Raw genomic sequence first — 26812 nt, 5'->3', positions numbered from 1 at the left:
TTTTTCATCTTTTGCAGGTAAAATAGCCAATATTTGGCCAGAATCAACTATATTATGTTTCCATAACTTATTTTGTTGCATGCATTCCAATCTAGGAGGTAACAGCACATACATAAAGGCATCAGGTAACACAAGTCTATATCTATCATAGCTATAGTTATCAAAAGTCCCCATCCAAAGCCAACTTGTGCTATTTTCTGAAGATTTCATACATTTTATTCTTAAAGAATTTTCAATATTTGACCAAAACTGTTCAGCACACATTTGTTTTCCTACATCAAACTAGTATAGTTCATAAATGCCGCCCACATGTATGCGTTTCTATGGATACACTGTGAGGCTATTCTTTCCTTTAGGTATCACGGTACCAATTGTTTCTCCATATACCTCAATGCTAATGTTCTGTGAAATAAATATACTTTCTGTCCTACTTGGGCATGCATGTCACACACTGCCATATAGAACAATGCTAGATTGTCAATTTGACAATGACATAACCAGGTACTCCATTGCATTTAAGAGAGATAACTCTACTGGAACTAGACAGGGGTAAGAGTTATCTAGTCACAACAAGCACATTTTCAGCCATGTGTACCATATTTTAAAAAAATCATAAAAAATACAAAATATGATCTAGATAGAAATTAACACAAACTCACATGTTGCCAAGAGGCTCAACATTTTTTTTTAAGCCAAACAGAAAGTACAACTCTTACATAATGCACCAATCACAGCTAGAGTTGTTCTTTAATTCTGAATACAATGTTCCATACACCTTAAGCTCCGCCCACCTAGACTTGCGCAATTGGTACCGTTATACCATAAAGGTAACAGTGTCAGTGATTAGCACTCAGAATGTCGTGTCAAGGAACAAAACATCAATTCTCATTTGCAATGGATAAAAACATCGTGTATCTCATGATCATGTCCTATTATTTCTAAGGGGAAAAAAGATCAAGTCTCTCATGACAATGTCCCCTCATGTCACAGAAGAAAAACAAAATCTTACTTGAATATGTCTCCTTTTGTGTCAAGGAACAAAACATCAAGTCTTCCATGATCATGTCCCCTCATGCACCAGGGAATGAATCATCATATCTTGTATGATTATTTCCACTCATATGTCGGGGAAGAAAAACATTTATGTCTCGTGTTAGGGAAGAAAGCATAAAGTCTCACGAGTTGGGGAACAAAACATCAGGTCTCACACAATCATGTCCCTTCATGTGTCGAGGAACATAAGAAAATTAATTCTACAAGATGCACACTCACCTCTTTTACCATGGGGTCAAGGTCAATCAAAGAAAATTTGTGATTAAGTATTAGCTATCATTTACTAAGATTACCTCTGATAGATTCTTGGCTTGAATCATGAATCTAGACAATTAATTCTACAACAATCCCCATAACCTTGGATTCAAGGTCACAGTCGTAGAAAATTTTTGCGTAGGTTTTTGTCCAGGTTGTTTTCATTTGCATAAATTTCCTCAACCCATTAATGGATTTTCTTCATTATGAAGCAAAGACAATTCATTGTATGGCATGCATGCTTATTCTTTGATCTTAGGGTCAAGGTAAAAGCGTACAAAATCTGAGTTATGGTTCTGGCTTTATTTTGTCATTTGCTTTTATTTTCCTAAACCTCATGATAGATTTTCTTCGTAATGGGGGTGACGTATTATGCTGCTTAGACAGTCCATTCTGTGACATCGTTAGGCAAAAAAAATAAATTGTGAATTTGGTTATACTGGGGACAAAAATTGGGTAGGTAGATTGGTACAAACATTTTTCATGTTTGTTTGAACTTATCTAAACGAAGCATAAACTATAAAAAGAAACATTCACATCCTGAATTTAACTTAAGTTGTATTGACATATCTTTGTTAACTTCTTTTTGTCACATTTTTGTTTCTTTTTTCCAACCCCAACCCACCAAGAAAAAGTATGGTTGGCAGGAAATAATAGGATCAGTCAGGTAGCCTTACATAACCCTCAAGCCTGGCGACAGTCAGAGAAATTTCGTGGTATGGTTTTTCTAAAGATTTTTCATTTGCTTATATTTCCTAAACCACTTGACTGATTGTTTTAATATTTGAGATCAATCATTATGATTCATAAACTGTTCATTCTGTGACATACTCGCGCAATGTTTTATCCTTATGGTCAAGGACACACATTTTTGCCACAGTGCTTTAATTGTGGGCTCATCATGCAGCCCCAGTGTCTTTGTTTTCAGGCACTGTTGCTCACAGAATCATGTAACATGCAGCCCCAGTGTCATTGTTTTCAGGCACTATTGCCCACAGAATCATGTAACATGCAGCCCCAGTGTCATTGTTTTCTGGCACTATTGCCCATAGAATCATGTAACATGCAGCCCCAGTGTCATTGTTTTCAGGCACTATTGCCCACAGAATCATGTAACATGCAGCCCCAGTGTCATTGTTTTCAGGCACTGTTGCCCACAGAATCATGTAACATGCAGCCCCAGTGTCTTTGTTTTCAGGAACTGTTGCCCACAGAGTCATATAACATGCAGCCCCATTGTCTTTGTTTTCAGGACCCGTTGTCCACAGTCATATAACATGCAGCCTCAGTGTCTTTGTTTTCAGGCACTATTGCCCATGGAATCATGTAACATGCAGCCCCAGTGTCATTGTTTTCAGGCACTATTGCCCACAGAATCATGTAACATGCAGCCCAGTGTCTTTGTTTTCAGGAACTGTTGTCCACAGAGTCATATAACATGCAGCCTCAGTGTCTTTGTTTTCAGGAACTGTTGTCCACAGAGTCATATAACATGCAGCCCCATTGTCTTTGTTTTCAGGATCTGTTGTCCACAGAGTCATATAACATGCAGCCTCAGTGTCTTTATTTTCAGGAACTGTTGTCCACAGAGTCATATAACATGCAGCCTCAGTGTCTTTGTTTTCAGGCACTATTGCCCACAATCATGTAACATGCAGCACCAGTGTCTTTGTTTTCATGCACTATTGCCCACAGAATCATGTGACATGCAGCCCCAGTGTCTTTGTTTTCAGGCACTATTGTTCAGAGTCATATAACATACAGCCCTAGTGTCCTTGTTTTCAAGCACTATTGTTCATACAGTTATATAACATGCAGCCTTTGACTCCTTGTTTTCAAGCAATATTGTTCATACAGTTATATAACATGCAGCCTTTGACTCCTTGTTTTCAAGCACTATTGCTCATACAGTTATATAACATGCAGCCTTTGACTCCTTGTTTTCAAGTACTATTGCCCATAAAGTCATTTACATTATCACATAATTACAACACGAGATGTACAACATCCATCAGTGAAAACTAAGGCACTGTGACCTATATTTCATGGTTTAGTGATTTATGCTACTTTTGTATTGAGCCCAGTTTCTCTCGTGGTCAGAGTTTGTCTTTAGCTTATTTTCTTAGACACTATTGCACTAGAGTTACATAAGATGGTATTTAGATATGTGATGTGGATTAAACACACCCATGAACCTATATGCTTTAGGCCTAATTATCAACCAATATGCATTTGGCCTAATTATCAACCAATATGCTTTAGGCCTAATTATCAACCAATATGCATTTGGCCTCATTATCAACCAATATGCATTTGGCATAATTATCAACCATGATGCTTTGGGACCCATTATCAACCAATATGCATTTCACCTAATTATCAACTAGTATGCATTTGGCCTCATTATCAACCAATATGCATGTGGCATAATTATCAACCATGATGCTTTGGGACCCATTATCAACCAATATGCATTTGGCCTCATTATCAACCAGTATGCTTTGGGCCTCATTATCAACCAATATGCATTTGGCCTAATTATCAACCAATATGCATTTAGCATAATTATCAACCATGATGCTTTGGGCCTCATTATCAACCAATATGCATTTGGCCTCATTATCAACCAGTATGCATTTGGCCTCATTATCAACCAATATGCATTTGGCCTTATTATCAACCAATATGCATTTGGCCACATTATCAACCAATATGCATTTGGCCTCATTATCAACCAGTATGCATCTGGCCTAATTATCAACCAATATGCTTTGAGCCTTGTTATCAATCAATATGCATTTGGCCTACTTATCAACCAATATGCTTTGAGCCTCATTATCAAACAATATGCATTTGGCCTAATTATCAACCAATACACTTTTGGCCTAATTATCAACCAGTATAATTTGGGCCTAATTATCAACCAATAAACATTTGGCCTAATTATCAACCAGTATGCATTTAGCCTAATTATCAACCAATATACTTTTGGCCTAATTATCAACCAATACACCTTTGGCCTAATTATCAACTAATACACTTTTGGCCTAATTATCAACCAATACACTTTTGGCCTAATTATCAACCAATACAATTTTGGCCTTATTATCAACCAATACGCATTTGGCATAATCATTACCCTTTTCTTTGTTGAACTATGTTTTGCACTTGTCTGTATATGGATCATCCTTATTTGGTAAAAGTTTTAAAAAATGGACATGATTGTATTATCATGATCTCTAATCCCACACACATCATATAAATTTGGGAATATTCTAAAACAGAAGGCTTTTGCATAACAACATCATAAGAGTACACTTGTCCATCATAGGCCTCCTTACCTATCACCATAGTATATTTACAGCAGTTGTATATGACAGATTTCCATGACATGTTTCTTCACTTTGAAGACACGCCTTACCAACTTATATTAATGAAGAGAACTGGTTAGAGGACGTAAATAATGGCACAAGAAGGGTTGAATGAAGCAGGTATATCAATGTGACTTTTGAATGTTAAATGACTGAACAATGATAGCGGAGAGAGAGATTTTTAAACCTGTTGAATCAAAAAAATGTTTAGTGGATTTTAGCAGCATAAGATAGGCTACACACTGTGGCCAGTATATCTGGTGGCTGAAGAATCAAGGACACCTTTGGGGGGAAAAGCACTGACCCACACGAAAATACTGGCAAGCTTTCCTACATACTCTTGTTGGTCCACCTGAGACTTGAACCTATATAGATGGAGGTGAAATGGTCTGTAAAGCAAGTGCCTTAGACCACATGCCATCCAGGGTACCTTAGAAAAAAAACCAATTAACAGTGAGTTAAAAAAATTTAAAGAAAGAATATGAGAGTGATGTAACACAACATGCTAGCTTATTACATCACCATGCTTGATACGTGAACTGTGTAGCTGACTTTATGATTGCTCAGTGGAAATTTAAATATATGGACTATGTTGTTTGTATAATTTGTCAGTATGATTTGTATTTTGTATTCTGGTAGTAATACACTGGGAGTTTGAGATTGTGACAGGAGCATTAACCAGGTTATTAGCATTAATAGAACATTTTTCATACTTTATTGTAATTATGGTATGTAATACATAGATCACACTTTTTATGCTCAGATCGTAAATTGGTATGCTCAGATGACACTTTTTATTCTCAGCATAAACTTACACCTTGCTAGGGGTTGGAAGGTACCACTTAATGTGTATGATTCTGCCATATAGTGTTGTTGTTGTTGTTGTAGGGTTTAATGCCATTTTTCAGCACACGATAGGCTATACATGGCAGCCAGTATTAATGGTGGAGGAAGAACCCAGAAAAACCCCGGAAAGAACCACCGACCCATGAGAAGCTACTGGCAAGCTTTCTTACATACCCACATTGGCTGAATCCAAGACTCGAACCCACGCAGACAGGTGAGATGGCAGTGATCCATAACGGAGAGCGCTTTAGACCACTCGGCCACTCAGGGCCCCACCATATAGTGTAAAAGGTCTTAAATGAATATGTATATGTGTTGTATGTCTGTGCATGTGTATGTCTGTGAGTACATATCAAAATGACAACAAAAGAACATTAACAGTTTCTTAATAAAATATCTTTTTACTTCATAGTAATACAGTTTTCATGTTAATCAAGTAGTCACATTCATGAAAATAAAGATATCCTTGAGAAAATTGTTGTTGATGACTGATTCATAGTTCTTGGTCCATAATGAAATCTGGCATCTAGTTTCCTCAATGCCTTAGTGTTAATTCATAGTTCCACTATAGGTTAGCAGAAGTCTTACATGGTCCATATTCATTGAAATAATTTATTTCTCTAGAATACGAAGTGAAAATGAAAAAATAAGGAACAAAGTTAAAGCAAATTAAATCCCAAAATAATCCTAGAATTACCGACACAAGTCCCAATAATAAAAATTCTGAATAAACTTTAGTAGAAGACAAAATTAAGTCCAAGACTGAAAGTGTTGATGTGCCTGTAATGACTTGTATAATGCTGATGTGCTTGTAATGACTTGTATAATGCTAACGTGCCACAGTGATATAATTCCGATTTGAATTCACAATAAATCCCAGTGAATGTCTCTCTCTTAGAATAATATTTGTATGAACACTCTGTATTTCTAGAGAGAAATAAATCACTGAATTAAATAATTTGAAGAAATAAATTCCAGCCCAAATGAACTTCTGGACACAATAATAATACAAAATTGATTCTGCTAGATCTTAAAGCGCGATTTAATAATTTTTCCTTTAAGAAGATTATATTGTCATCCACTCTACATCAGGTCACAATTAACATTTTCTAAAACGAATCATTTTACCTAATGGAAAATAACCTTCTGGAAAGCTCTTAATGTTTACAAAATAAATTTTTAGCTATTATTAGAAATTCTGTTATTAAAACTACAATATATAACCTGGACGATATCAGGTACACCATGTAAATTGTAGGGGAGTTCCAATAGCCTAGACCCAGACTCAAGTAAACATATTTGCTTATGTTAATAATAATCCTGATAATAAACCCATACACAGAGAGAATAATTTAGCTATGTATTAGTTGTTTATAGAATAAAATAAAAAATTAACAGGTCAAGTAGAAAATAAACTTGATTTTGGACAAGGTTAAATCCAACATACAGTGTTACATTACAATAGCATATAATGAAATAATAAATTAAAACAACCTAAGAAACAAGCAATGCAAATTAATATACATAACAGAATAATTACTGAGCGTGTATGAGAACCATATGCATTCTTATCCTGAATTAGATATGCTTGGGATTTCGGTGATCATACAGTACATGTGTGAGAACCACATGCATTGTTGTTTTATCTGATATCTGCCTGAGATTTAAGAAATCATAGTACTTGTGTGAGAACATCATGTATTGTTGTATTTTATGAATTTCTACCAGGAGTTTCAATAATTATGGCATACATGTGTAAAAACCACAGGTATTCTTAAATTGTATCAGATCAGTATGAACAGGCCCGGCCCTAGGGCAAGGCGAGCAAGGCAACCACCTTGGGCCCCGCACATTCAGGAAATCAACTCTGCAATGCAATTTTTTTGCTTGGTGCCCTGCTCATTGCTAGCTGCTTTGGACCCCGCATGCTGCCTTGGACCCTGCACATCCTAGGGCCAAACCTGAGTATGGAATATAAAAAATTATGGAAAATTCCACTCATGTATATAGGTGCCTACCATATGTACTTCAGATAAACTTACAAAGTTGACCATAATAGATGTTTTGGATATTCCTTCAGTGACACACATAGTATATTACTATTAATAGTATACATATATAGGCTAAACCTGTGCATACTAAATAGGTCTTGTGATTGTTTACTCACTGGGCTAGGCAAATATTGGTATCAAAATACTGTACTGCATGGTTTCACATATACTGGTAGGCTGTACTGAGTTACAATAACTTTTCTTGAAAGACAAAATAAATTGGTATTTTATATATTGAAGAAAGCAATGTATTGTCTCAAAGATTAATTACAGTATGTGGTGTAAAATGCTGATGTGATAGGCAATGTACATCATGGTGTGAAATTCCAGTGTGATAGGCAATGTACACTATGGTATGAAATATCACTGTGATAGGCAAGATAATGTGTGGTGTGAAATATCACTGATAGGCAATGTACAGTATGATATGAGATACAGATGTGATAGGCAATTTACAGTATAGTGAAATGTTGATGTGATATGCAATATTTATTATGGTGTGAAATACCAATGTGATAGGCAAGGTACAGAATGGTGTGAAATTCCAATGTGATAGGCAATGTACAGTATGGTATGAAATATCACTGTGATAGGCAATATAAAGTATGGTGTGAAATATCACTGATAGGCAGTGTACAGTATGATATGAGGTACAGATGTGATAGACAATTTACAGTATAGTGAAATGTTGATGTGATATGCAATATTTATCATGGTGTGAAATGCCAGTGTGATTGGCAATGTACAGTATGGTGTGAACTACTTCCCTTATAGGCAGTGTACAGTATGGTGTAAAATACTGACGTGATAGGCAATATTTATGATGGTGTGAAATGTCAATGTGATAGGAAATGTACAATATGGTATAAAATACCGATGTGATAGTCTATGTACAGTATCGTGTTAAAAATGCTATTGTGATAGTCAATGTACAGTATGGTGTGAAATACAGTTGAGATAGGCAATGTACAGCATGGTGGAAAATGCTGATGTGATAGGTTATGTACAATATGATGTGAAATACCAATGTGATTGGCAATATACAGATGAACAGCCAATAGACACTTCAAGCTTCCTACAATTTTTTAAAGAATGGAATGTCTGATAATCACAGAATACAGTGATGGCTTAAAAAAGACAAATACTCCTTCTGAAATTGAATAGAGTGGTTTTATATTTAAAAAAATCTTTCAGTAGCTGGTGATTTGAAATTTATAACTGATCTGAATTAAGTCCACAACATGATGGAGCATATTATGATGTCTTTCCATCCATCATTACATCTATTTCAATCCCACATAATAACTCTGTTTGTCCACCATCTATGGTATCTAAGAGGATTGCATACACAGGAGGAACTGTTTCAGTTTCAGGGCCAAAAACTTAAAGGTTAAGATTATCCTAAAGGAAAGAACAAAAAATTGTTTCTGCACAATATTATTAGATATTTGGCACATATCCAGACCAAAGAAGAAGGAAGTAAGAAAGAAGTTTACTGACTTGAGGGGTCAAAAGATCAAAGGTCAAAGTTATTTGGCAGAATAAAGATAATTGTTTTCTGCATAAAATTTCAGTTTTTAATAATGATTGAGGATCATTAAACATTATGGAAGGGAAGTAATGTACCATTCATGTGTTTTGCTTTTAAATTGGTCCATGTCTTGATGCATTTTATCCAAAATCATCTTATCATGAAAAGCTATAGCAGTACTAAAGTGAAAACATGGTCACTGTGACCTTTATGTCAACTTTAATTGTTTTTTGCATAGAGATCAGTTATTCTATGTTTGGCTTTTGTGTTATGGCATTTTCTCTGATTCTTTCGCTCATGTAGTGACATATGCTGGTATTTAAACATATCAATCCAGGGTCCAAAGCATTTAGATGTGTCAGTCCATGGTCCCATGCATTTAGATGTGTTCCATGGTCCAAAGCATTTAGATGTTTCACTCCATAGTCCAAAAGGATTTAGATGTGTCAGTCCATGGTCCCATGCATTTAGATGTGTCAGTCCATGGTCCCATGCATTTAGATGTGTTCCATGGTCCAAAGCATTTAGATGTTTCACTCCATAGTCCAAAAGCATTTAGATGTGTCAGTCCATGGTCCCATGCATTTATATGTTTCACTCCATAGTCCAAAAGCATTTAGATGTGTCAGCCCATGGTCCAAAGCATTTAGATGTGTTCCATGGTCCAAAGCATTTATATGTTTCACTCCATAGTCCAAAAGCATTTAGATGTGTCATTCCATGGTCCAAAGCATTTAGATGTGTTCCATGGTCCAAAGCATTTAGATGTTTCACTCCATAGTCCAAAAGCATTTAGATGTGTCAGTCCATGGTCCAAAGCATTTAGATGTGTCATGTTTTGGTCTGCATCCCATAAAACTTAATAGCTGAACACTACGTCCCCCCCCCCCAATATATTAGCTGCATCAATCCATGGTTCATAGCATTTATATACTGTATGTCAATACATGGCCCAATGCATTCTCCATCAAGATCAGAAGCCCGTGAATTCAAACAAAAGAATCAATTTACATTATTGCTGATTTGTAGACAGCAATTAGTTGGTTTCTAGTATCAAAATTTGTATAATGTTTAAATTACTTAACCATCAGGTTTAATTAGGAAAGAGACATCTTACTGTTCATCATTAGACATTTAACAGCAAAAACTGAATGTCCTTAAAATTAATGGTGCTTAAAAAATGAAATTACTGCTATGTTATTATATTTGGAATACGTTGAAGTTTGGTAGCAAGAAGTCAATTCTGACAGCACCGATTCAACACCATCTTACTTCTATACAGAATTATACAATTAAATTTTACGTATGTTATGTATAAAAAAGTGCATTTTGAATATGGAAAAATAGTTTTAAAAATAAAATACTATAGCATTTAAAAATATTAATGGTATTATATGCAATATTAAAAAATGGTTAAAGTTATATAAGTGATAATCATATACGTGGGTGAAGACAGTGCAGCAGGGACCCCCCAACAATTCCAGTGTTTTTGTACTTCTCTAATCAGAATCGGAACCACCAGCTAATGTACCTAATTACTAAAATAAGTGCGTACATTGGGAACAATATCAAGGCCTGTCAATGATAACAAGTTTCATACATAGACGGCCTTGCGGCTATATATAACGCTGCGTACACTTCACGAGGTTCATAGGTTAAGTTTGTTTCCCCGAGCAACGATGACTCATACTCGCCTGACTGGCAAAGTTGCTAAAAATAGGTTTTAACGGGCTATTACTCGTCCAAGACTGTTCTCAAAGACGGATTACTGTCCTTTAGAACATGGAATTCCACGATTCTTAATTTTCCTAACATGTTCTTTGTCAACTCCTATAACTTCGTTGTTGTTGTTATAGAGTTTAACGCCTTTCTGCAGCACAAGATATGCTATACATGGCGGCCAGTATTAATGTTGGAGGAAGAACCCGAGAAAACCCCGAAAAGAACCACTGACCCACGAGAAGCTACCGGCAAGCTTTCTCACATATCGATATTGGCCGAGTCCGAGACTCGAACCCACGCAGACAGAGGTGAGATGGCAGTGATCCGTGACAGAGAGCGCTTTAGACCAATCGGCCACTCGCGCCCCCCCCCCCCCACTTCGTCTACTGCCGCTTCAATAACAGCATTAAAAAAAAAACAAAAAAAAAAAAAAACTAGTTCTGACCAGTAAGTAAATTGGAAAATGGGAAAATTGCTAAAATTTGCTCCAATCAATAAATATTTGAAGTTCTTAAATGAACTACACTAAAATAATATTTCTGAAATGGCTGGGGTGGCGAAGAAAATTAGAAAGACCAAATACCTCTAAAATTAAAATAAAAACATTATTGCCCCAGTTTCTAAAAATAAGTCCAGAAAGAACTCAATTACACCCATTGTAAAACAAACATCCTGGTTCACTAGAAAACCCGAATTCTACTCCCCTCCTCACCCCCACCCGAAATTAAATAGTCTTACCCTAATGCCAAGAAGTTCTGAAATGAAGATGCGCTAAATCATCGTAATAGACAATTGGTGAGAAAAACACACAGGAAGACTGGAAACTCTACTTGTGCCATCAATTATCACCTGTTGTAAATTGTTATACCGGGAGACTGGAAACTCCATACCTTTGCAATCATATAACACACTTTCCCTATTGTTATACATATAGACTGGAAACTTTATACAATGACAATCACACAACACATTTTCCTTATTGTTATACCGGGAGATTGGAGACTCCATACATTGGCAATGATATAACACACTTTCGCATTTGCTATACCGGGAGATTGGAAACTCCATACATTGGCAATCATATAACACATTTTCCCTATTGTCATACCGTGAGACTGGAAAATCCTAATCTTGTCAATCATATATCAACCGTTCGCTGTTCGTACAAAGACAGACTGAAAGCTCCCTACCTAGCACATCAAATATCACATGTTCTCTTGTTATAAGGGCAACTGAAAACTCCCTACCTAACCCATCATAAATATCACGTGTTCTTTATTGTTATACAGAGAGAATGAAAACTCCCTGCTTGTTATACAAATGAGGTTCAACATGGATTTGTTGAAGGGGTTGAAAAAAGGGGCATCCATTGCAATATGTTACGGACGACGTTGTTGCATTATTAACTTATACTTACATATTCTTAGTATATTCAAAATGCATTATTACTCATTTTAAGTCCATAATTTATTTAATTTACCTATTTTTGTTGCTTTAAAAACCAATGTTAACGAATAACAAACGGGTCTTCTAGCCGACATTTTCAATGTCACTTTTGGATTACAACACTGCACCCCATTACATACTAGGGATAACATACAGGGTTCGCAAACTCAAATCACCACGAAGCCCACATGACTACTAACTGGTTCATTGGCCCTAGGGCCGCATCACTGAAACATTTTCAGATAGCGAACGCGGTTCATAAAAAGGTAGCCGGTTGAAATGATGCAAACGAGGAATAAATCATGTAACACTAATTTTTATCAGAACTGGCTGGCTGCGAAGAGAAAAAAAAAATGCATTATTAATTATGTTGAAAATTCTGGGTGTCGTTGCGGGCAGTAGGAAATAATTCCACGGCATAGTCGTGGACAGGATTTATGGGCCCCTCTGAATTTAAACAAAATAATATTTAAAAAAATATTTACTTCGACGGTTGTCCCCCCGTTGTGAATTCCCGGAATTTCGTCCTAGTTGCCCTACCTTATCGGCAGCCCTGCTCCACTGGCTGTGTGTTTGAGACCCTTTGAATTACTTAATTACATTATTACACACAAATACACACTATGGACTAAAGCACTATACAAACTTACAGAAAAAGAGAAAGGTTGACTTTTTGCTCTTGATATAAGATGAAACGTTAATTTACAATTGGGAAAGGTAGGAAATATAAAATCATTTTCCAAAATAACAAATGTATAGCTAACTCCAATCTGTCACCTTGGTAACCTTGGTAAACACGGCCAAGTTTCTAGCTTGTGTGCCTTAAAAATTTTTGTTTTTAAAGCCAACAACAACAAAAATCCCAACAATAATAACACTGTAAGGAGCAGATGCGTATTACATTTGAAATCTTCTTTTTAATGAATAATGCAAATTCAGGGTTAAAATGATGTATCATTATTTCATGCAATTATTAGATTATGTGTCGTCCACTGATTATATGTAATTAACGTATTGCCACTTGTCCGTTAAAGCCTAACACGTGCCGAGACATACCGCCGCCGACCAATATTAGTGTTGTGTTTTACAGAATCTCGTTTCTAGTGATAGGTTATTTAGAGTGGAATCCAGTTTTTTTTTTAATTATTCTAACAACTCATTGTCATCATGCCTCGTTTCGATGACAAGACACTACGTTCAGTCTTCTAGCTTACTCTTTCAATTTATTTTAACCACATAAACAGGTGACTGGTGAATAAAATACCATCAATTGGTTTGGTTTTTATTGGCTTCTTCGTAACATTTATTAACAACTGATCAATCATTCCGTATTCTTTTTTATCGCAGTTTTCTTCATGACTTACAAATTTATTCTGAAGAACAACAACTTATGCATTGCTGCAGGGACGCCCCAATAATTATTTTCGACGCGGGGGGGGGGGGGGGGGGGCAAACCTGTAGTGGCCAGCTAACAAGTTTTACGAATGTAGGCCAAAACATGTTTAGAAGTGAAAAGGGGGCAATGGGGAAGTGCCCCGTCCCCTTGTCCATATGTGCGAGCGCCCATGATTGCTGAAACTTATAGAAATGAAACATCGCAAGATCTGATACTCACCAGGTTTCGCCTGTCTATATTTTACCTACAAGTACACTAAACAATAACTGGTATCGTTTCAGGGAACCGTTTGCCAGCTTATTCGATTATGTGACCTACATTGACAGTTTTATGAGACGATAATGACTCAAATGTTTACAGCAAGTCATAAAATAAATTAGTCAAAGAAAAGGAAACAACAACCAAAAAAAATGGACGAAAAAAAGGTGGTGTGCATTGATGAGCGCGTTTTTAACAATACATGATGATGAACATAATCAGGCTTTGCAAATAGTATCGTATGCACCATGTGTCATGCAAGTTTAGTCTACAGTATTTCTTTCTTCAAAATGAGAGACAGGGTGAGTGGGTATGGAGAGCGTAACCATATGTACTCGGCAGATAATCCACAATGTATTTTGCAAACGTGAATAAATATAGAATTTTAACAAATGCACACGCAATTTTCTTTATGAACACCTAGGGTGCAAATGAACTTAGTTTGTCTTCCTCTCCTGTCGTAACACGTATCCTGTCGTGTAACAGAACATTAGCTAAAGTAATTTATCGACATCGTAACATCCAGTCATTGTAATTTGTTCAAGTTGGAAATGATCAAACACATTAAAAGAACTAGTAGAGAAAATCAATAAAATAAAAACAAATTTCACAAATGACTAGACAGTCCACAAAATGTACAGATCTCGCCATACATGAGTAAACCCCACGTTTTTACTCAACTTTTCCTGTGTGGTTACCTCGGGTCACTGTGTTTACGTTAAAATTGATATTATATTACGCTGTGACCATTTAATATTATTACACACTTTGTTGTCCCTCTTGCCAATTTTTTTTTTTTTTTTTAAACGCAAACTGAAAGTAACCTGGTCTTTACTAAACGATATACTGACAAAGTCGGCATGCGTACCATGGCAGAACCGGAAAGTGGGTAGGGGCAGGTCCGCCCTCCTACCCTGCTAAAAAAGTCATTGAAATTTGACCATCATGTTATTCTTGCTGATAGTATACACACTTTGAGTAAACAGACACATACACGTTTGCTTTGGTGACTTTTCAAGAGAAGTCTAGGCCCTTTTGAAATTTTGTAAACATCCCACCACCCCAGCATTTGACCTGATCCGGCCCTGCATGGACCGGATTTACAAAACTGAAACTAGGAACTACTAACGGTCAAATTGCATGAGGAAAATATCTGATTAAATATCACGCATGTTAAATAGAAGACAATATAAGTTACTAAAGTTGTTTTTCGATGAGAAAATAATTCAGACAAAAATCTCTTAAAAAATTATAAAGTTGCTTTCAATACCCACATCAACCCCTCCCCCAACAATCCTCACATCCTCCAAACGCACTATAGGATGATGTTGAGGACTGCATAGTTATACTGTTCTGTTACCAACAAAAACTCTTCTGTAAAAAATATATTTAAAACGCAATTCTTCAGCGGAAAAAAATATGAAGATCATTTATATATCTTTTAATCTCTCTCTCTCTCTCTCTCTCTCTCTCTGCAACATGATTAAATATGACTTCATATAAAACAAAATTGCCTACAACTTAAATAACGTTGACAAACAGTACATCTTGTCAGTACCTTACCCAAACTCTTTGTCTCTTTCTAAATGTAAATTCAGTGGCAGTGAAAAGTTCTTTAACGCAAAATCATAAGATAAAATAAGACTGCTAAGTATGCGAGAAATAGAACTTGAACAAGTTTACTGGACTACTTATATACAAAGTCTCTAAACCTGCTTTAAACATTATATACATACTCTCTAAACCTGCTTTAAACAATAGCTGTGATATTTCAATACATCACATACATTTTAGCTGTAAATAAGGTAATGATGCAAAGATTGTTTATATATACCTTTAAATTATGACACCCTCCTATTTGTCAAATGTTAACTACTATCTAATCTTGATTATCAGAAAACAATAAAATCTTTTTGTCCTTGTATGTCACGATCTTCTGTTTTGAATGGCGTTTGGTATATTTGCTAGAATACCTTTATCTTTAGAATGCCTCATTGAAAACAGGTAAGAAATTGCTCGTAAATTTTACATTACCATTAATGCGTATATGACCTAGATTTTACGACGTATGGTTTAATTTTAACTGAATTTTTCAGGCAAATATATATTGTTTCACATTTTCGTTTAGAATTAAATACAGAAGCAATTACATTCTCTAATCTAATGATGTTAGCTGGAGGAATTATTGCGTAAAGCTGGACAATAGTATTTTGCAATGCTCTTCAGATTTTTAGTCACTATCTTTGTAGTGCTATTATGTAGAAATTTATTTCTGTAAGCAAAGCTGTAATGCAATTTCCTACAATATCACAGTAAACTTGTATAACATTTTTTGTGTTTTTATAAGGGAAATACTTTACATAAATTAAATACTAAATTATTTTGTTTCCCTAAATCGTTTCGACATATACGAGGAGGAAGTACAGTAGATGGAATCAATACACACTCACAAAGCAACCAATCAACAATACACAGTTAGAGGGGTCCTTATATTGGCGCAATTTGCCTTACCACATTATCCCGCATTTTTGTTATGCATGGCCTTCCCTGTTCAGCTGTATACGCCATTTCGAAACTGACCTACTGAGAAGAAGAGCGGCAGAAAAACGTCAGTTTTGTTTCCTTTGGTAACTTATCAGACCTAAAACAACGTAGCAAAATGTATCGGAAGAATTCTAGGAAGTTATAAGCTTGCAAGTAGAAGCATTATCGTGTCTAGGAAGGGCTTATGAAAGGAAAATGGTGTCTTGATATTCCGAAATACTGCAAGCATCACCCGGACGTGGCCTGATCACGTGGGACATAACATTCTGCGTGTTTTTCAGTCCTTTCCATTTATTTAGGTCATGACAACTTATTTTGAATGTAGGTAAATGCGTTAACTAATGTTCCTGTAATTGTGGAATGTTTTAATAAGCAATGCCATTGCTGAAATTGTAAATGTTATTTCACCTCGGGAGTTGCGTAGCTGTGATTGACATGTCACGTGCGTAAATTAGTTTGCAAGGTATCGGTATTTTCGGGCGTCGTTGATCCTAATATCTTGTCACTAGGAAATGTAACTGCATTTATTATCTTCAACAGCCATCATCCTTAAATATACTTTAAAGAGAAAATCCTTGATCGATCTTAATATATTGATCACCATGTTGTTCTTGAGCGTAGAAGTTCATGTATGTCGGCACCCATCTCGCTGAGACTATGTTGTATGGCCGCTATGGCACCGGCCTTAACCGAAGCGGCCTCACAGTCTCGAATTTCACTGCCTTCTTCTCCTCCCCCTAACGTCAGTGAATCCCCTACCCTGGGGTTGGAAGGGTTCGGCCAGAGCAAACCAAGTTGTATTATCAGTGACGGTATAGACATAGTTTCAAGTGACCCAAGCAGGAAATCGTTAAGAGATTTCACCTCGAGACCTGCGTATCGTTCGGGTACAAAATTACTGAAACAACTAAATGGACATGCCCAATTACTTGTTACAAATGAACAGAATTCGACACAGTTGAAGAATTTGTCGAGCATTTATATACAAGGTAAAACTGTTCCGCATGCAAATACTGTTCCAGCCACAAAACTAAATGGATATCCCATTTTAGTTGGGAAAACTACGATGAACCAACCCTCCAGTATTGGACCCAATGGATCAAGAAAATATCCACAAACAGCTTTTAATGGCAACAATGCAGTAAATGGCCATAGTTGTGTAAAACTTCCATCTTCCCAAATTGTAACGCATTATAAAGGTTTACCTTTAATCAGTGTTGGAAAGATAGTACCAGGCCAACAAATGTGTCTTACTACGATATCAACACTGGCAACATCGTCTGTGACTTTGTCGACTTCACATTCCGACACATCAGTGACTACCCTGTCGAAGCAGTATCCATCGGGTGATGTGGCATCTGGGGGAGATTGTTTGCCATTTTCTGGCGTGGATGAAATGTCAACCCCAAATTCAGCAGATACACAGAACATGGAGATGGATACGATAAAGTTGACTGAACGTGCCATAAAAATGCAACAAAACTTGAATTCAAGGACACAGTTTCTTGTACGGAGGTTAAGGCGGATGCAGGGGAAACAGTTAGAAATGCATATAAAGAAGCAGTTGGGTAGTTATGTTGAGTTTCAACACAAGAATCTGCAGACGGTTGCTAGTAAAGTGATCAAGCCACCGAGTAATACTTTGAAGACTGATTTATTTCATTCAGAAGATGTAAAAAATTTGTCAACGGCAGCACTTGTAAATTTGGTCAGAAAATTGCAGTCATCTCAGCAGGCAAAATTGACATTAAAATTAAACAGTACACCAAAAGTGGAAACAAAAGGTGTGCTTGTGATGGATGAGGCTGTTTCTGCCGAGTCGGCCAAAAAAAGTGAAAAGCTTTGTATAGCCTTGGATCATTGGAAAACTATGACTGATTCCGATGCAACAGAGAGCAGCTCTGGTGGAGAAAGTTCTGATGAAGACGACTACGTCAACATCAAGAGTCCTACAGTTTCTTTGTAAGTAATAAAAATTGAAAAGCTTCGATGTCACTTTAAACAAGTATTGATCCTTATATGATGTAGAGCATCTTATTGGTGTATCCATAATATTTTCTAATGTTGATATTAAAAATCTTCGGATCAGGTATGAAAATTTCTATTGTCTGATATTGAACAGGTCAGTTAAAGTGTTTAGACCAGGGTATCCACCTTGTGGCAATGTATCCCCTAGGGCTGCAAGACTGAGTCAAAAATCAAACTTTGGTATCAAAACTGGGGGGTCAGATTCAAAATTTGGGGGTCTCTGAAGAGCAAATGAGGGTAAAGGGAAACACTGTTGTGGTGGTATCCCTTAGGGGTTGTTTGATTCTCACAAATTTCGTTTGTTTTGCCTACATATTGTTTGCTCTTTTCTTGTGTGAAAATATATATATATATATATATATATATATATATATATATATATATATATATATATATATATACTTGGTAATTGCTTTTAATGATTTTAATTGATCTATTTTCATGCAAATGGTACAGTTATTGGTATTAAAATGTTGCACTTTACATGTGAACAATGTACATGCAAACCCAGAAGTTAATGGTACAAGACAGGGTTACTTGGGTTTACAAGGCATCTGATTGGTAGCAAGAGTAGCAAAAGTTTGTGTTGACAGTTGGTAGCACTTCTAGTACATGACCAGTACAGCTTGTGTGCTGGTCTGTCAACTGTCATAGTTTGGTTTTGAATACTAGTAAACTAATCATGTTTTGCCGTGCAACTTAGTCACATTTATCCTATGATCTTGTTGGTCGTAGGGACATTGGTATTGTCAGTATGTTGGCTGTACACACCTGTACTTTTTCTTGGTACAGGTACTTCATTGAGAAGTTAAGGAATTTCTTTAGTAATTTTTTTACCCATTTAATTATATCCACAGCACATTTTCGTCTTTTATCACAAAATAATTCTCCAAAATAACCTTGTTTTACAAACAATTGAATTTGTGACAAATTCATTTTGAATATTGCAAATACAATTATTGAATCCACATCAAACCCCAGAAACCTTGAAAAACAGATGTCATTTTGACCTTAAAACCTAACTAAAGCCAAAAATTCTGATAGCCCGATGTCTGGGGCCACTAATTTCAGATAGGGCCTGTCCTGTATTCTAAGAAAGGTGGCTGTTGGGCTCATAAAAAACAAATTGGACTGATTAAACTTTGATCGTGCTGATGAAATGTGGAAATATAATTTCAAGATGTTGACATACCTGCCATAACATGGTGTTATCTGGTTTAAATAAGATCATCACTGTCCCACATGAAGTGTAGACCTGATTTTAATCTAATTGTAACAAGGCATGTTATGCAAAAAACATGATTTTGTACTCCAAACCCCCTGATGCTCCTTACCTGAAATGTCATTTGAATCAAGTGATTCGAGCAGTGTAACGTAAACCTGAAGATCCAGACAGTAGTACATATAATTGGTGACATCATTCCAAAGGCTAACAAAATTTAAACTGCAAAAGTATGTCCTGTCAACTTTTTGACCACAGTGGGCACCTTATAACCGTTGAATTACCAGATATGTAGTTTTAATAGGTCTGATCACCAGCTTTAGGGGATAGACTTCTGGCGATGGCAAGTGTGTAAACACAGATTGACTATCATATTCTTGATGAATGTTGTGAGGTAAAAACTTTACTCAGTTTTTAAGTACAATAATGTATGCAGTTGAAACAGTAAATAGTAGCGTGCATTTACCTTCTCTGATTTGCCTGGATTATGTTTTTATTTCTTTACAGAAGTAATAATAAAATTTATAAACGTCATTTTTAAATAGCAGAACTTGGGATAGAGAAAAGGCCAGAATTATGTAAATGTTTATATAAAAATATGCTTTAAATATATCGTCGATATTAAACGGAAAACAGAATTTCATATTAGAGGAGGTGAATTACTGTTGGATAGGAAAAGCATGTGGTATACATATTGTCAGTCTTTTTTAATTCACTAACACAAATAACAAAAAATCTCCACATTCATTTAGTTTATTGTAGCATAAATTATCGTCATTTTTTTTCTACATAGTTGCAAATTTCCCTTTGTTGTCAAGAAAACTTGATCTCCCAAAGTTGTAAATTTTGACAAGCTATTTATAGATTACAGCGTTTGGTGAGTGCCTGGCATAGTATCGTAGGGTTTATTGGTGGTTTGAATGATGGATAAACATAAATATGTAATAATGAGACCCCAGTAAATCTCCAAAAGATGTTATTGCTGGATGAAAAGCTTCAAGAGCTTACAAAATCCATATAATGAAAATGTATAGTCCATGGACAGGATAATGTATAATAGTGTACAGGTATTATTATGTATGAATTAACTGCATTTAACACTGCAGACCTAAATATGACATTGGCGAATGTGTAAATTTCCTTAATGGATTATTTGCTATGCAGTGTGCAGGAGGCAATTTTATTGGAAATTTCCTGGGCGGATTTAATTAATTTATTTATGACTTTTCACTGTATCCTTGTTTTCATTTTAATTAGAAACAGACCCAGAGGTCTCACTAGGATTTTAAAACTAGGAGTCCACGACTCCCATTTTGGTAAAAATAGGAGTCCCCCAGTAGAAATTGCAGCCTCCTCCTTTCCGAGACCTCTGATCTCTGATTTTAAAAAAATGTATTTATTTACTAGTGTTTGTTGATGTGTACATGTTTTCATTTCTAAGACTGAATCTTTGAAAGACAGCAGCTGTACTCGGAATATTGTGTATTTTCTCATGTCTACTAGATATGTTGTGCTAGTATGGTTTATGCTTACTGGCTCTCATAAAAACCTTGACCAGTTGTTGGTAACCCACTGTCTCTATACATTGATAGACTGGATAGTAAATTGTTAACTTCAGTGTCAATACTACCTATTTTTTAGCAAAAATCTCTCTCAGTACAGTGTCGTTCATGGGGTGTGAAATGACCGTTTAATTGGGAGTGTTGCATGTTTCTTTGCAGCTATTTTTTATTTTTTTCTCTCAAGTTAATTATTTTCTTTCAAATAATGAATATAATATGGTCTTATTTTGCTAAATCAGAAGAATGTAATTTTCTAGCTATTGACAGACGGAAATTAAAAAAAGAAAACGTTTGGGTCCTTGCCACGGAGGTTACAGGGCATTCAATTGTTTGGCCCTAATATACCACCATTGTATCATGATATGCAAGGGCACTCTGCTGTACAAAATACTTTGTGGTACCTGTACTTGCATACCTTGTCAACTTGAAAGTTTACAACCCACCAAAGTGTCTCTGGCAATGGCAATGAACCCTTTTCTATAAAAATGATTGTATTGATCTCCATTGAACATAAGATCAACACATTCATGTCACTAACAATAAAAATGCATAAAGACACAGTATCATGTGATCTAAGGAAGCTAATATTTGATAAATGTGAGTTGTTTTCTTTTAATTTTTCGCATAATTTTAATCAATACATCAGGTTTTCCCAATTTGAAATAGCTTTCATTGTATTTGTATATATTAGAATATTTCTACTGCTTAAATTACCAGTTCATTGGGTTTCTAGACATGCTTTTCCTCTACTTGTTGGGGCCCCAAGGGGTCTAAAGCGCTCACCATTACAGATCACTTTCATTTCACTTCTGTCTGCATGTGTTTGAGTCTCGGGCTTGGCCAGTGTGTGTATGTGAGAAAGCTTGCCAGTAGGTTCTCGTGGATCAGTGCTTCTTTCCAGGGTTTTCCTGTGTTCTTCCTCAACCGTTTAAACTGGCCGCCATGTATAGCCTATCTTGCGCTGACAAATTGTGTTAAACCCTATAACAACAACCTCTACTTGTCTTTATACTTGTAAATAGTACAGATTTGTTTTTCCCATTGCTTCCGGGCTGGGTGGCCATATTGTGCTGAGGTACCGTAACCCAAACTTGCCATTCTATCTTTTTCCTAAGTACTGTGCTGGCCATTGACACTAACTGACCAGCATTTTAGGTGAATCCAGCTGGCTTTCAAAAGCTTCCTTGTTCATCATTGGCTTGATGCATGTAGACAATTTCAAGGTGACCTGCTGATAATTGTTAATGACTTAACTAGAGAGATTTCTTTTTTGGATGATGGTTTAACATGACCATCAGAGAGCTCGGAAACGCTTAATTACGCGTGTTTGGACGCCAGTTTTTGATCTGGAATGCAGAAAATCACTGAGGTCGGAGTCCTTCGTACACATGTAATAGGTGTGCGGCAAAATTTGAAGACTTGCCAATCCTGCTTCAGCCACCTGCTTTGTGGGAAAATGTGTTGATCAATTAGCTGTGCTGATATTTACAATGACAGAATTCAGTGACTGAAAGACCCCTTGATGTACATACATGTTGCCATTATAAGAGTACATCAAAAAGATGATGATGCAATAGCTGCGCGGCAAGTTCAAAGGCTTTGAATGGCGGCCGGGTGGGGAAATATAATTATATTTACAGTGATTGAATTCAGAGTCAGAAAGACCCAGAGATGTACATGCGGTCATTTATAAAAGTACATCAAATAAACAACTTTATCTTTTGTTATTGTGTTCATTTCCAAATGTATTGGAATAAGTAGTGCACGTGACCTCAGAATCAAGACATGTTGAGACTTGGACAAAATGCCATTCATAAATTTGGATAAGTATTTTGGGGGATTTATCGGCAAACTTACGAAGATTGTAACGACTTCAGAAGAGTGCTAAAGATGCTAGAATTGATAGTTTGGATAGGGCAGTAGCTGAGTGTAAGAAAGTGTGTGATGTCTATCTTAGTGTTTGGAACAAGTCCTTACTTGGATTGACAAAATTCAGTATCACTCTGATGGCCGAACAAGAGCTATTTAAGAGATGCATTGACTGACCATACTTTTTTTTAAAGTGCCCCTCGCCTTAGCCCGGTTAGTTCTAGTGTTGTAGAGAACCCCCCAAACACTTCTGTACAATTTTTGTTGTTTTCTTTGTTTTTGCACAGTAAGCATTTGACTACATAAAAGCCAAACTGCTGCTGTATGAATAAGTCTTGATGCATATAGTAATCGTGGATGTACAACTGCATTTAGAAGCGGGGCCCAGAGTGGTCTAAAGTTTTCGCTGTTACGGATCATTGCCATCCCACCTGCGTCTGTGTGGGTTCGAGTCTCAGGTTCATCCACTCTAAGTATTTGAGAAAGCTTGCCAGTAGCCTCTCATGGGTCATTGATTCTTTTGTGGGTTCTTCCTCCACCGATTATACTAGCCACCATGTATAGCCTATCTTATGCTGAAAAATGGCGTTAAAACCTGCAACATCATCATTTGGAAGTGAACATGTTGACCTTGGCCAATCTTCACAAGTTTCCATCCTTCATCAATTTACCTGTTTCTGAAAGATACACTATTTGAACAGTTTGCATCCTGCAAAATACATGACTTCATTTACGTGTAGGAGAGACAGGATGGGTGAAGTTGGAAAGTTGCACAACGCCACACAGTAGTGCTCATTACGAATAGAGATGTAAAAATTGTGAAATTTTTACCAGGTACCTTATGGAGGGGGATTACTGACATAATCTGTGTATGTATTTTTTAATCTTCCTTGATGCATTATTGTAAGTGGCTGCTTGCAAGTGCTACTTTCGTAATTCTATCAATGTATATTGTATTCTTCATTGATGCAGATTGTACTTGGCAGTTTGCTGGTGCTACTTTCATTCTGCATTATTTTCAGTGGCTGCTTGCAAGTGCTACATTCATAATTCTAGTCATGAATTTTCTAATCTTCATTGATGCAGGCTGTAAATGGCTGCCTGAAAGTGACTAGATCTGATGTCCTTCTGTGTTGTTGTGTCTTGCAATTTGCCGGCTACTGAATTGATTCTATAGTATGTCATATGGCAATGCTATGTCAGTTATTACAAGTTTTAACATTCTATTTATAAACTTGCTATATCACAAGTTACGCAAATTGCACCTTCCAAAATCATGACTATAACATAGCATCAACCACGTTGCAAGTTAGAATCAAGAGAGTTAGCATAAAATAATGCCTCATGATGTCAAGAGATGGCGCTGTGACACGTCAATTTCTTGCAATACGCCTACTCCCCTGACCCTAGCAACAAGAGGTTATACCACTTTACTGCATGTTTGGGCATCTTATTTAAAATATCATTTGAATTAAATTAAAGCAGCTGATGTCTCAGAGTATTAACATTCGGAAGAGACATAGCCTGCAAGTAGCACAAAACAAAATTAAGTGTCTCAAAATTGTGTACAGTTAGATGCATTTACACATTATATTTCCGCTTATTCTTCCCACCACATTTGATTTGAACATTTTGTCTGTTTAATTAACCGCTGCCGCATGGTGGCAGAATAAAGTAGCCGCTTACAAGCAAGATTTAAGGTCCTAATTTGTTTATATATTCTCATTCACAATTTTATCAGTTTAGAGCATATTTATTATTTTAGATTGCAGTGCAAATTCTGCCTTTTGTTGCAGTAAAGACCTAATAAGGTTTGAGCAAATTGCAGATAATTGTACCTGGAGGCCATACTTTCATTTCTTCTAAATTCACGAGAGAGAAAGTGCATTACAGAGCTGAGGAATCTATTTATTCTCTCAACCCTGTGTAATTAAATTTTACTGTTAATCTGCAGTTTACAGTGGCAGTTTAATTATATATATGTGTGTGTGTATATATATATATATATATATATATATATATATATATATATATATTACATACACACACACACACACACACACACAGAGGTGTCGCTAGAATTTTAAAACTAGGAGACCAGGACTCCCATTTTGGTAAAAAATAGGAGTCCCACCATCAAAAGTTGCAGTCCCTTCTTTCCTACAGAATCAACACAAACATAAGTGCAACTATTTTTAGATGGAGAGGTTTTCGTAATGTAATCACTCATTTTAATATAGCTTTATTACATCAGTCCACTGACAGGATTGCAAATTTATGGTTTATTTATTTGTCTACGTTTTTGTAGTAATTTTAGGCTATTTTTAAATAGTATCTGATTTGATGTTTTTTCCCCATATTTTCGCAAATACGTGTCAAGTCGGAAAACAGCTTAGACCTTAAAGCGCATCTTGCGAATTCGACAACATAGCATTGTCCCATATGTTTCTGACCTATTTGCATTTTAAAGTTAAATCTTTAATAAAATAATTAACCCCGAAATACTTATCCAAAGCAGCCAGTTCCAACCTATACTTTGTTCAACAATTAGTTGATCTTGCTGATAGGCTTCAATTTTCTTACCTAATCATTTATGTCAGCAAGCGGCCAGTTCGACCTGTACTTTATTCAACAATCAGTTGATTTTGTCGACAGGCTTTAATGTTGCGGTCGGATAAAAAAAATAGGCTTTTGTTTGGTCCTATAAAGTTGGTCTCTCACAGCAACTTAAATAAAAGCAATGAAATCTGATAGATTCTTGCATTTTACAAAGTGATTGGTGATTAAAACAAGTTTATTGTGCTGTGAAAATTTCCTTTTTAACTTCATTTAGCATGTCTCAATGTACACAATATTATGCCTTCATTAATCATATCAGCTGCATATCTCTTGTTCGATTTTATGTACTTTTCACGATAACTTGTGTAACTAAATACATGTACTGTTTAAACCAACTTGTTGACAGGTTTTCATTTCCCTGTGAATAGCCCCATCACCTTGGTAGCCTCATTAAGATGGGAACAGACTGACCAAAATCTAGGCCAATTTAAGTACATGTACTTGAAGCATGTAAATAATAACTACAACTACGCAACCATTAGTACCCTTACTCCTACCTGTGGTCAGGGTACTAACATGAGCATATGTGTCAATGGAGCAAGCTGGTGTGATTTGCACCCGGCACTCTTTTAGGCCAATAATAACAATTTGAACATGTTCCTCGTATATAATCAAATAAATTGAGTAGTCCTCTTACTTAATACCAGAAATATAAAAAATCATTGTAGAAATAGTTGTAAAATCTCGTTGACCTTTTTTAACCGATATTTTTGCTAAGATCGTCCACCATGTTTAAATAATGATTACGTCCATTCTCAGCCTCGTTTGTTTGTGTGCCATATAAGGACATTGAGGCCTTATTTGGAAACGTAAAAATTTGGCGCGGTTTGTGTCAGAAATTTTGTGCATTATAAGTAAATACAGTTTATCGGCAACTTCTAAATTCCACCTAGAAGCGATTATTCACCACTTGATTGATAACAACGTAGCGTAGAATATCCAAATATGGTCTGGCAAGCCTTGTGTAGAAAAGTGGTCACGGCGCGAGTCTCGCGTTATCCGTCATGGCGGACACAGGTTAGTGTAACCATGCCAATTT

General features: G+C 36.1%; 1 protein-coding gene across 2 annotated transcripts in view; it reads left to right on the top strand.

Moving 5' to 3' along the window:
• The first annotated feature begins 16456 nt into the window (after window positions 1-16456).
• Window positions 16457-26812, top strand: part of LOC149792102 (KAT8 regulatory NSL complex subunit 1-like) — a 72672-nt gene continuing 62316 nt past the window's right edge. For both annotated transcript variants that reach the window (XM_089970621.1, XM_089970622.1), the window contains exon 1: window positions 16457-18435. In XM_089970621.1, coding sequence (XP_089826747.1) covers window positions 17105-18435 — 1331 coding nt within the window. In that variant the 5' untranslated portion in view covers window positions 16457-17104. The remainder of the gene's footprint in view (window positions 18436-26812) is intronic.

The sequence above is a fragment of the Sinohyriopsis cumingii genome, chromosome 9 (genome assembly GCF_028554795.1).
Source record: "Sinohyriopsis cumingii isolate HCF-2022 chromosome 9, ASM2855479v2, whole genome shotgun sequence".
Lineage (NCBI taxonomy): Eukaryota > Metazoa > Mollusca > Bivalvia > Unionida > Unionidae > Sinohyriopsis > Sinohyriopsis cumingii.
This window is presented reverse-complemented; position numbering and strand designations above follow the sequence as displayed.